The following is a 12,427-nucleotide window of genomic DNA, read 5'->3' as shown; positions in this document are numbered from 1 at the left end:
AGCTCAAGTATTAAATGTTTTTTGGATATAAAATGCATTTGCCAATACTAAGTTTCTGTTAGAACACTTTGGAAACAAGTTTAATAAACTATTTTTCCTCAGCTAAGGAAGAATCCATTTAATAGCTCCATGTTTCCAGAGGATAATGCATCTTTCCAAATCCCAAATGAACCATCGGAAAATGGACGAACTGGTTTACTTCAGACTTCAAAAGAGGGTAAATATTATTTTTATGGACTAGCTATTTTTATGCTTATGCTCTGCAGACTAAGAGATCTTCTCAGAATTCCTCGCGCAAAAATGATTTCCAGAAGAGAGGTTAGGTTCCTGATACTTTTCTTGATCTGTCTCCAACACCTGGTTTCATGTCCTGAAGTAGGAGTGATCCAACCTTGGTTCTGTCCCTTATGGTACGGACTCTCAGCTTCTCTGCCCTGTTTGCACACAGAAACTGCCCAGTTTTCCCTCACTGACCTCAGTTTGGCAGTGGACAGTTGAGGCAGGGGAGAATAAGAAGATTTAACCTACTGAGGTTATAGAACATACATACTAAAGTGTAAATGTAAAGTAATAGCAAGAAGGAAGAAGTCAGGAGATGGTATCTGACCTGTATTCTAAATGAACAGATCTCAGAGTATGTCTGGGGACTCCCCAACCCTTTCAGGGGATCTTTGAAGTCAAAACTATTTTTAGTAATAAATACAAAGGTATTTGACTTTCTAAACTAGTAAACATTGCTAGATTATAACCCACATAAATAAAATCTTTTTAAGGATCTTCATTAATTTTATTTTTTATTACAGTTTTTTATTTTTAAAACATATGCATGGATAATTATTCAACATCGATCCTTAAAAAACCTTGTGCTCTAAAATTTTCCCTCCTTCTCCCTCTACCCCAAATGGCAAATAATCCAGTATATGTTAAACATATTTTAAAAATGTGTTAAATCTAAAATATTTCATTAGTTTTAAAGAAAGGATTCTGAGACCAAAAAGTTTGATAACTGCTGCTCTCAAGGAAGTGAGGGGGGATTTCACTAGGTGGAACTGAGGAGGAGTTCCATTCTGTTTTGGAACAAAAGCAAACCTCAAATACCATGTATAGTTAGAAGGTCAAGCCTACCAATTTAACTGGACCACTTCTACAAAGGGAATAATATGAGATTAAACTGAAAAGATGGAATGAGATAAAAATTTTGGAGGTCCTTAATCAATCTGTAAATCTTTATTAAATACCTATTTTGTATAGCCAGATTGTGCTAAGTGCCTGGAGCAAAAAAAAAAAAAAAAAAAAAAAAAAAAAGACAAAAGACAGTTCCTGTCCTCAGAAAGCTTACAGTCTAATGGGGGAGACAATGTGCAAAGTAATATGCACAAAGCAAACTATATATAAGATAAATAGAAAATGGTACTAGAGGGAAGGCACTTAAAGGAAGAGGGGTTCCTTTATGTCCCAGCTAAAATCCCTCCTTTTAGGAGGGATTTTAGCTGGGACATAAAGGAAGCTAAAGAGGTCACTAGTCAGAGCAGAGGAGGGAGAGCATTCCAGTCTAGAATAAATACTTAGAGCTGAGAGATTGAGGGTTTTATTTGTAGAATGGCCAAGAAGCCAGTTATTACTGCATCAGAGAGAAAGGAGTAATCTAGGAGAAGCCTGGGAAGATAGGAGGGAGCTAGGTGATGAAAGGGTTTGAAAGCCAAGCGGAGGACTTTGTGTTTGCTCCTGGGTAAGCACTGGTGTCTGTTTTTTCAGGGTAGTAGGGGATGGAGGAGGTGGTGGGGCACTTGACATGATCAAACCTATGCTTTACAAAAAGTCACTGTAGTGGTTGAATGGAGAATGAATTGGAGTGGGGAGAGACTTGAGCCGGGCAGAGCCATCAGCAGCCTATTGCAGTAGTCCAGGTGGGCAGTGATAGAACCAGGTGATAGCAGTGGGGACTTTTTCCAGAGTGTTGGCAAAGGTAAAATTACCTTGGCTTGCCCACAGCTTAGATGTGGGGATTGAGAGGTAATGAGGAATCCAGGATAACTCTTAGGTTGAGAACCTGAAGAAGTAGGGGGATGCTATTGCCCTGTACAGAAATAAAGAAGGTGAGAGAAGGTGAGGTTTTGGGCAGTGGTGTGTGTGTGTGTGTGTGTAAGATAATAGATTCCATTTTGGACTGAGGAGTTTAAAATGTCCGTGGACATCCAGTTTGAGATATCAGAAGGGTAGATAAGACTTTATAGATCAGCAGACAGTTCAGGATAAAGATATTGCATTTTGCTTATTTTATTTATTTGATATTTCATTTATTTTAATAAATAATATTTATATTATTTGTTTTACATAAATACATATATTATTTCTTTTAATAAATATTCTTTTAATTAAGCATATTTATATTATTTATTTTTAATAAAATGTGTGCTATTTCTTTTAAATAAATATATATATTTTTCATGATGTATGCTATTTCTTTTAAATAATATTTCTATTGTTTTAATAACTAATATATTATTTTTAAAATAAAATTTATGTTATTTCTTTTAAATATATAATATTTATATTATTTTTAGTAAATAATATTATTTACTTTGGCATTTCATTTAAAGAAAGCTATTGAAAATTTTTGAAGGGAGAAGGGACGCATTACATAGCAGGTCTATATTTTTTAGGAATATAATTTTGACAGGTAGGGGAAATAGATTGGAGAGGGGAGAGGCCAGATGTAGAGAGATTGATTATGAACCTATTGTAATAATCTAGGCTAGAGGAAATAAGGATTAATATTGGGGGCTTGCTATAAGGGTGGAGAACTGGGAATGAATATGAGAAATATTGTAGAAGTAGAATGAACAGCACTTGGTAATCCCAGGATAAGGAGCTTGCAAAGTGTGAACGGTTGAGAATCATGCTGAAGTTGTATACTTGAAAGTAGCAATATCCTCGGCAGAAATAGGAAAGTTTAAAGGAAGAATACAGTTGGGGAAAGGAGAAAACAAACTCATCTTTCTGAAAGGCAGTGAGCTGTGGTAAAAAAGACATTAAATTTGGGGTAGGTTTTAGGCCCACCTCCTCTAGTTGTGTGACCCTGGTCAAATGGGTTGATCTCTCTGGACCTCATTTTCCTTATCAGTAAATTGAAGGCATAGGGTTAGATGATCACTCTGGTCCCTTTTAGCTCTAAATCTGTGATTCCACAGAGCAGGACTTCTTAAACTTTTTCTATTCACAATCCCTTTTTGTCCAAGAAATTTTCACATGATGCCAGGAATATAGGTACATAAAATAGGTATACACATCAAACATTTAATGATAGTAAATCATAATTTCACCATCCCCATATTCAGTTACAAGACCCTAGATGGGGTCATGAGTCACAATTTAAGAAGCAAGGCCATAGAGATCCTATTATGTAAAAGTACCTGAATTTTTGCCCGTAGTCTGTCCTTAACTGTAAATCTGAAATATGTCACTTTCCCCCAGGTACAATGACTCCCTCTTGTAGTTTAAGACTGCTCTTCTTTGTTACTGGACAATTATCATATTTATGCTTAATTTTCAGATGTATTGTTTTATTCAAAGGAAAACAAGTTCACCCCATACTTTCCAGACCAAAGATTAGAAGGACCAAGCCCAGTTGTTCTAGGACCTGTTGATGGGTCCCCAATAAAAGCACCGATCCCCAAAGCCAGAAAATTCATTTATAAAAATACATCTAATCTCCAGCTAGATGACAGCCAGTCTCTTCCTCACCTGGGCCAAAGGACAGATTCCCTGAACAGCAGAAGTGCCCCCCGAGGGATCCTCAAACGGAACTCCAGCTCTAGCAGCACCGATTCAGAGATTGTTCGTTCTAATCACACCTTGGAACCCAAAAGCAAAAACCTGCCAGCTCGCCTTGTGATTCATGAGGGAAACTCTGAGAAGGATGACTCCATGGAAGATGAGTCTTCCCAGAATCCTCTAGAGCCCTTTAAACAAGTGAGATTTTCAGCGGTGAAGGAAGAAGTTTCTCAGGGTCCTGAGCTGAACCACGGCAGGGAAGTGGGAGAGTTTGGCCTTTTGGAATCTGATATACCTGTTTGCGGAGTGGAAGATGCAGGTTACTTCCAGGAGCTTCCGAACAAACCTGTGTTTTCCAGGTACAGAAAACCAACCCAACAAATGAGTCCAGTCTCTGACTCTTACCAGGTTAATGGAACCAGCCCATCAACTGAGAACAACTCTCATCAGAAGATCCCTCCTCAGTCGGAGATTTTAAACAAAAGACTGTCTTTCAGTGAGAATCCATCCTCTAACAGAGAGTCCAAAAAGGCATCATCAAAGCGGTTGAGCCTTGAATCAGAATTATGCAAAAACCCTGCTGGTAAGAAAGTTAGCTGTTATCAAGAATGTGCTAATCGTTATCTTCACAGGGCCCTAAAGAGGCTGATTATTTCCTCCCAAGACTATGTCTGTAATTTTAGCAATTTTTACTTGGTATAGTGTCCAGTTAACATGTAGATAGGCAGTTTTTACCAAAGCCTAGATTACCACAGTCACAAATGGAATCCTAAAATGGAAGGTCTAAACCTAGAGATCTAAAAGAAGCAAAAATAACACAAATGATCTGGCTAATTGTATTTTTCTATTTAAAAAAATTGAACTCCAATAAAATAACATTTATTTAATGAAACTAAATTACCACCTTGGTTTTTACAATGTAAGTAGATATAATGCAGAATAAAATTTAAAGTTTAAATACCTAGGTACAAAATAAATCCCTTGCTCCCTAAACTTAAACTTTCACATTGTTGTTCAATCTGTTCAACTCTTTGTGACCCATTTAGAGTTTTCTTGGCAAGAATACTGAAGTGATTTGCCATTTCCTTTGAGGAAAACAGAGTTCTATCCACTGAATTATTTTGCCACCTACATAACTTCTGTATGATATAATATGTCCTGGTACTTGATCCACTGTGCCATGCAGATACCCCCTGAAAACTCTTCACTCATTTGTCCTATTCTTGAAGTTGTTGAGCAAGTCACACTGAAAATTCCTGGAACTTATGGTAAATGAATACAGTTTGGTCTTGCTGAGCTTTCCTGATGAGACTTCATCTCACATCAGTTGTTTTTTGGGTCTCTTAGAAAGATAATAGGATCTGGAGAGTTAAGGAATCTTAGGATGATCTATTCTAGTTCCCAAATTTTCTTTTGCTCTTAAAAATTCTTGGGAATCCTCAGAGAACTTTAGTTTATGTGAGTGTACATTATTCAGCATTTACTCCAACAGAAATTCAAATATCTTAGTACTATTTTCAAAGTAATTTTTCACCTTTAGGAATAAGGGACCCCAGGAGTCCCTAGACTGTTTTTGAGAACCATTGATCTATCCAGTTTTGCAAAGTAGGAAATTAAGGTTCAGAGAAATTCAGTGACTTAGAATCAGTATTGAAATGCAGATCTTCTATGACAAATCCAGTCTTCTTTCCACCGTACCATCGTGCTTTTCAGGTCATCAGTCATTAGATAAAATATATAGTTATTTAATTAAAAAATTAGCTAAATAGCATTTTTTTAGGGTTTGCGAAGTACTTTATGAAAATTAACACATTTTTTCCTCAAAATAGCCTTGGGAGATAGAAGCCAACCATTAGTCATAGGACAAAATATGAAGTAATTTGCTAAAAACTAATCATGATAATGATGATGATGAGTATTATTTAAAAGTGTTCTAAGTTTTGCAAAATCCTCTACAAAAATTGCCTTATCCTTATAATAACCCTTGGAGGAAGTGCTAATTATTCTGTCATAGGAGAAAAATATTAGTAATAATAATGACGATAAGAAGAATAGCTAGCATTTATATAGCAGCTAGATAGTTCAATGAATAGTGCACTGGGTCTAGAGTCAGGAAAACAAAGTTCAAATCCAGTCTCAGATACTCATTAGCTGTGTGACCTAGGCAGTCATCTCTCTTTTTGCCTTAATTTACTGGAAAACAAAATTGCAAATTTTAATTAGCTCTATTTAAAATTATTTATCTAAAATTAATTTATGTATATTAGTTTATACAGAGAAATACATGTATAGAATAATATATGTTAATTGCAATTTTGTAAATTAATTCAGACATATGTGTTTCTATGTTTATGTCTTTGACTATGTCTGTATACCTGACTTTAGGGAAAGGAAAGCAAGAGAGATGGAAGCTTCAGAATTCTGACACTTGATGAGTAGTAACACTATCCCTTCCAGTTCTCCCATGTGAAAGGGTACAGTGCACTTTTAGATTCATTATGTAAAGAACATGGCCTTCCTCCCTTGTTTCATAATATACTCAATCCTGCCCATCCCAACTTCACTGATGTTAGCTTATTGGCAGCAAGAAATGGGCAGGGAACCTATGTGTTCTTCCCAGTAACAGGTGTTGAGCTTTTTTGCTACTTGTTTGATCTGTAAGGAATACGTAGAGAAAAAGGAAAGAGTTCAGTTTGATGAGCACTCAGCTGTGTAATATTTTCTAGGCATTGTTCCTCATTCTTTTCTTATTGGGACATTTTAGAATACACTGGCTTTTGATAGGCAGCCAGTTTCTCCAACATCTGGCATCACTTAAACAACTTGAATAAGTATTTGCAGTTCAATAAGCATTTATCCAATTCAATTAAATGAACATTTATTAAGAGTCTAGTGGCCTAACATGATTTATAAAGAAATGTGTATTTTAAAAGCTTATATATATGTACATATATATGTATGTATGTATGTATGTATGTATAACCAGAAAAATTAAACAATAAGGAAAAAAATTTAAGTACATTTTTTGAAAAAGAGTTTATTTTTTGTAGCACATTGTGTTGGGAAAGTGAAAAGTATAATCAAGATGCAGTTTCTGCCCTTATAGAGCTTACACTTTAATAGGAATGGGACATACAAATAATATGCAAAATGGTACATGATAAATTTCATGAAAAGTCTCAAACAAAAGGCTTTGTGAGATCTGAGAGAGAGAGAGAGTTATTAGTAGCCTAGCTAGCTATTAGTAGTTATAGAGCAGCTAGATGGTACAGTAAACAGAGCACCAGGACTGGATTCAAAGGCCTGAGTTCAAATGGCCTCAGCTGCATAATAACTCTGTGACTCTGAACAGATCTCTTAAACCTATTTGTCCCAGTTTTCTCATCTGTAAAATGATGGAGAAGGAAATGGCAACCCCCCCGGCATTTTTGCTAAGAAAATCTCAAATGGTATCACGAAGAGTCAGATGTAACTAAACAACAACAACAAAAATTAGTAGTTACATTGTGAATTAGAATTGAAAGGGTTGATGGAAATTTAGTAGATGCCTGTACTATTTTAATAGCCTCCTAATGTGCTTTCCTACTCTTTTCTTCATTATTTCCTGGCATTGCTGACAGTATTGGCAGTACAAATATGAATCTTAAGGTGAAAAAAAGAATTTTATTGGATCCAAATCATTAAAGATTATACCTTAGCCAAAAGAATATTAACCAACCTGTTTGCTCTTTTTTAATTTAGAAAAGCATTTTTATGTTACAGATGAGTGTCCCCATTGGGTTGAACCTGAACCGCCTCAGGTACAAGATCTCAGTCATTCTGCAGATCATCAGCAAGGTAAGCATATAGATTTCAAGGCTCTAAACGCTAAGACCTATTCTCAGTATGATCAAAAAGCCACTGAGATAATGAAAGCGACCGACAATTCCATCTCTAAAGTCTTAGACTGGTTTAGCAGAAGTTCTAATGCTGATGCTAAAATACCATCCTTTCCACATCCTGAAGGGATGCAGTCTAAAGGAAAATCAGGTTCAAAATGGCAGAATAATAACACCATGGATAGAGAAAATACCAGCCTCCAACAAGATGGCATAAAGTCTCCAATTTTCATCCAAGGTGAAATAAAGACTGTAGAAACTAGTTATCCATTTTGGGTGAAGGGAGATCCATTATCTTTTGAAAATAGTAAGAACAATGGCATAGAATTCAAGAAATCAGATGGTGATGTTTTACCCAAACAAATTCGCAAAGAGAAAAGACAACCGTCGCCACCATTCAAAAGTCAGAATCAAGGAAGTAAGAGTACTATTCCTATTCAAGACACAAAAAACCCAAATGAGGAGATAGAAACATATTTCGTAAACACTGACGATCCCTTTAACATTTTCAAAGAATTAGATGCAAAGTGCCAAGTATCATCCAAAGTAGATGATTCTTCAGACAAAGAAAAACTCAAATTTTTTGTTAATGTAAAAAACAGAGGAAATTCAAAGATGGCTATTGATTCTTCTGAGAATATTGGAGAACACAAGCTAAAGTATAACATGGAAGCCAAAAATAGAAGAGTGAAAAAAACTGATTGTCTTTCATTTCCATCAGAGAGGGAAAATATCAGGTCATCAGCTCTTATTGCTGATGAGGGATTTAGAGAAAAAGAATCTAATTTCCTCAGTCATGGTAGGCTATCTGCTTTTTGTGAGAAGCCAGAGGATTTGCCTCAACAAAAAGCCAGTGATCCACCTGGGAGTCAAGTACAAAGGGAGAAATATAAAAGAGTAAGTGATCGGATATCCTTCTGGGAAGGAGGAGGGAAGATAGCTGATCTGACTGAGAGGGTGCCAAATTTAGCAGAAAACCAGGTACAAGTGCCTACTACAGCAATTTGGCCCATGAAATCAGTGGATTTGCCAGTGAAAAATTTGAATAAAGGCCAGAATGAATATGACTTTAGAGTTTGGACCTTGGAGAAGAGGATGAATGAAAGTTTCCCAAAGCAAATAAACAATCCTTCACAGTTTCAGAATTTGAGAAACTTTTGGGACATGGGAAGTAATTTAGATAGTATAAACACCACTCATCCAAATAGTAAAAATTCGTTGTCTTTAGATAGCCAAAAAGACAAGGAGTTTGATGAAACTAAGCTAAGAAGAGAGAAAAGTGCCTTAGCAGGACAGAACCTTCTAAGACAAAATCATGCATCATATGGAGAGGAGGTAGGGGAGCAGGATTCAAAGCAGCTTCCTCAGACACTTTCAGATGAAGCCCCATTTTCATTGAAATCACCAGCAAAATTCATTCAGTTGCCAAAGAATGTGCCATCAAAGAAAAATGTAGATGAGCATCTTGACTGGTTGGTTCCTCCAAAGCTTAAGGAAGAAAGACATTTCTCAAAGGAAGAAGTGAAAGAGTCTGTCATGAAAACAAATGTTTTGCCTAAAGAGTATCAAGACTCTTTTAATAGAAGTTTAAAGAAGATGCTTGAAGGAGCTTCATTAGTGTCGTTTCAGCCTTTGGGTGACAAAGATAGTCCAGAAAATGGGCACCATCCAAAATTTCTTGAAAATAAAATATTTATCCAGGAGTCAGATTTAACTGATATTGAGAAAAGATCTGAGCCTCCAAATCAGGACCCAAAGACAAGCACAATCTCCATCCTAGACCCATCAGAGTACAAAAGTAAACCATTTATTCCCAGTTCAGAAAAATCCCTCAAAGAAGCATCTCGTCTTCCAGACTCTTCTAGTCAAGTCAGGTCAGAAACTTTTTCCACTGGGTCTAATTCTTTGTCAAAGCAGAGAAGGTTTTTTGAAAAAGTGATGGAGCAGCGTTATACCAATTCATTGCATAAGAGGGAGGGGAGGGTACCTCTTGAAGAAGTGGGAAATGCTTCAGATAATACTATGACCCCCCCAAAAATAAAAAATGGTGATTATGAAATAATTCAAAAGGAAGTATTGCAGGAAGCTCCTGCCTCTTCCCATTCATCATATCAGACTGCTAATCAGACTGCTTTTGGGGGGGCAACCAATTCTTCCCAAGAGTCTTCTTTCTGCTCTATTTATTCTGCCTTCCATAAGACAAAGCCTCTTCCAAGAGAAATTTCAGAGACTATTGAAAAAACAGTCCTCCCCAAAGTTGAGTTGAATGATTTAAACACTGCATTGGAGAAACTTCACCAGGAAGCTCAAGAAGATGCATTGAATTCTACAAGCAAGAGAAGAGAAATTCCTGGAGAAGGGTACCCTGAAGCGATTGCACTGACACATAACCAGCTGAAGTCTCCAGTTTGGATGGCAGGAGAACCAGTGGCTTCAGATGAAAGCAGTTCCCAACCTATTGACAAGGGCCTAGAAGAACCTAAAAAAGAAGCATTGGGTATATATTCTATACATTGTCATAATTCACCTTCCTTGGACCACTCTGTTACCCAGCCTGGCTCTGTTAGTTACCAGCATTCCAAAGTACCCCAGGAAATATCAGAAACTGTGACAAAAACCATCATTCAGTCTAGAGTTGAGTTTAGAGATTTCAATATTGGCTTAGAAAAACTCCTTAAAGAAGCCTCAGAAAGCCCACCTTTGAAACTGGAAAATGATGTAATAAATCCTAAGGCTAAGCTAATGGGTGCATCCGCCCTTCCTGGCCAAACTGCCGCTTCTAAAATACCGTGTTCAGATTTCCTTGAAGAAATCAAGGAGACCATAGAAAAATCTTTGGCTCCTTTAGCAGCTGAAAGCGCATTTGATTTAGGGTTTGAGAAAATCCTTAAGGAAGCCACTGCAACTTCCTCTACAGTGACAGAAGAAAAGGGGACTCTCAGTAAAAAGACCTCACCATCAGAGCAGGGAAAGCTATCGGGCAAAACGCCCCATTTGTATTCATGGAACCCGGGAGATGCTAAGGTGAAGGTTAAGTGCAATAGTTTGAAAACAGAAGACCAGCAGTTCATTAAAGACAAAGAAATAGTGGGTGGAGAAGGACGGCCACAGGTTTCTGAAAGTACAATCTGTAGCCCTGGAACCACGTCAGCACAGAATGAATTGAGAGAGAATGTCATTGACAGAGGGACTGGGGACTGTGCACGAGGGGCCACAAAAGAAGTTTTTCAGGTCACTAGTGAAGATCCCCCTGGAAAACGCCCTTGGGCCACATGCAGGGACCCCAGTGAGCCACTTCCAAGCAAAAAGACACATTCTAAGATTAGCAAGGTTGAACTGTTTCTAGCAACGCCACACAAAAGAGAAGAAGGAAGCTCCTCCAGTTCGGATTGTTCAGAAGAATACGGTAGTTCTAATACAGACAGCCGGAGAAGTTCTTCCCGTGAGCATTTTGAGTTTTTAAAAATCTCTAATTTTTCTTTTAAAGAGGAATATGGCTATTGTTATGTATAGTTAACTATGTAGAGGCTTTCTTTGGAGTCAAGGAAAATTAGGATTAGAACTTTGCCTTTGACACAGACAGGAAAGTCAGGCTACTCATTCTGAGATTAAATTTTAGATAAATTGCTGATATCCATCTGTTGGAGGAGTGAATTTTCATTCCGGGAGTTCCCTACATTGATTCCCAAAAAATATATATGATTGTTAATTATGAGATCACCTTTAAAAAATAAGTTTCATTTGGCTTTTTCTAAGATATATAGCCTTTCTGTGTTTATTTACCAGAGTCTTGAATGGTTATCCTGTGAAGAGGGAAGAGATTAAGTAAGATGAGTCTTCCTGTGCCTCATTTGTAGAAGGCAGCAGAGTCTAGCAAAGGGAATATGGGAAGGGTAGCTAGGTAGGCCAGAAGGCCTGAGTTCAAATCTGATCTCAGACACTAGCAGTATGACCCTGGATAAGTTGTCTTACACCAATTGCCCCCCTCCTCTTAATAAAAAACAAAAAACATGATGGAGTCACAGGACCTTGGATCCATTCTTGCCTTTGCCACTGACCACTTGTGTGACCTTGAACAAAGTACTCAGCTTCTCCTATGTGAGTGAAGGGATTGGACTATGTGACTTCTAAGAAGGGCCCGTCCATGTTTAAATATATGATCGTAGATACCATGATGACTGGGGCTTGTAGAAGAAACCCATGTTTGTCTCTCAATTCTGTTGTTTTTAGTTATGTGTAATTCTTTGTTACCCCATTTGGGGTTTTCTTGGCAAGATTCTGGAGATTTCTTCCAACCCATTTTACAGATGAGGAAACTGAGGCATACAGGGTTGAGTGACTTGCCCAAGGTAACATAGCCAGTAAGTGTCTGAGGCTGGATTTGAAGTCAGGTCTTCCTGACTCCAAGCCCGACATTCTGTCCACTATACCATTTAGCTTTTACCTGCCTCCCTGCCTGCCTGTGTCTGTCTGTATGTGTGTGTATGTATTTTATCCTCTGTTTCTCCATCTCTATCTTTCTATTTATACATCCCCCTTATCTATATCTCTATAATCTATCCCTCCTTCCCTTCCTCTCTCTCTCCCTCCCTTTTCCTTTCTCTTCTCTTCTCTCTCTCTCTCTCTCTCTCTCTCTCTCTCTCTCTCTCTCTCTCTCTCTCTCTCTCTCTCTCTGTTCTCTTTCTCTCTCATTCCCTCTCTGTTTTTCTCTCTCTGTATCTCTGTCTCTGTCTGTCTCTCTTGTCTATATCTTTCTGTCTCTCTATCTCTCTGTA

At 37.5% G+C, this 12,427-nt stretch overlaps 1 protein-coding gene across 11 annotated transcripts in view; it reads left to right on the top strand.

Moving 5' to 3' along the window:
- The window catches only part of SYTL2 (synaptotagmin like 2), a 165,880-nt gene that overhangs the window by 114,038 nt on the left and 39,415 nt on the right, over window positions 1–12,427 (top strand). For 7 of the 11 annotated variants that reach the window (XM_074304633.1, XM_074304637.1, XM_074304635.1 and 4 more), the window contains exons 6-8: window positions 103–217; window positions 3,554–4,357; window positions 7,537–11,094. In XM_074304633.1, the coding sequence (XP_074160734.1) occupies window positions 103–217; window positions 3,554–4,357; window positions 7,537–11,094 (4,477 nt within the window). The remainder of the gene's footprint in view (window positions 1–102; window positions 218–3,553; window positions 4,358–7,536; window positions 11,095–12,427) is intronic. The other 4 variants (XM_074304640.1, XM_074304641.1, XM_074304639.1 and 1 more) reach the window with 2 other exon arrangements.

The sequence above is a fragment of the Sminthopsis crassicaudata genome, chromosome 3, assembly GCF_048593235.1.
Source record: "Sminthopsis crassicaudata isolate SCR6 chromosome 3, ASM4859323v1, whole genome shotgun sequence".
In the NCBI taxonomy this organism is placed as follows: domain Eukaryota; kingdom Metazoa; phylum Chordata; class Mammalia; order Dasyuromorphia; family Dasyuridae; genus Sminthopsis; species Sminthopsis crassicaudata.
The sequence above is the reverse complement of the archived record's forward strand: the minus strand, read 5'-3'. Positions and strand labels throughout refer to the sequence as shown.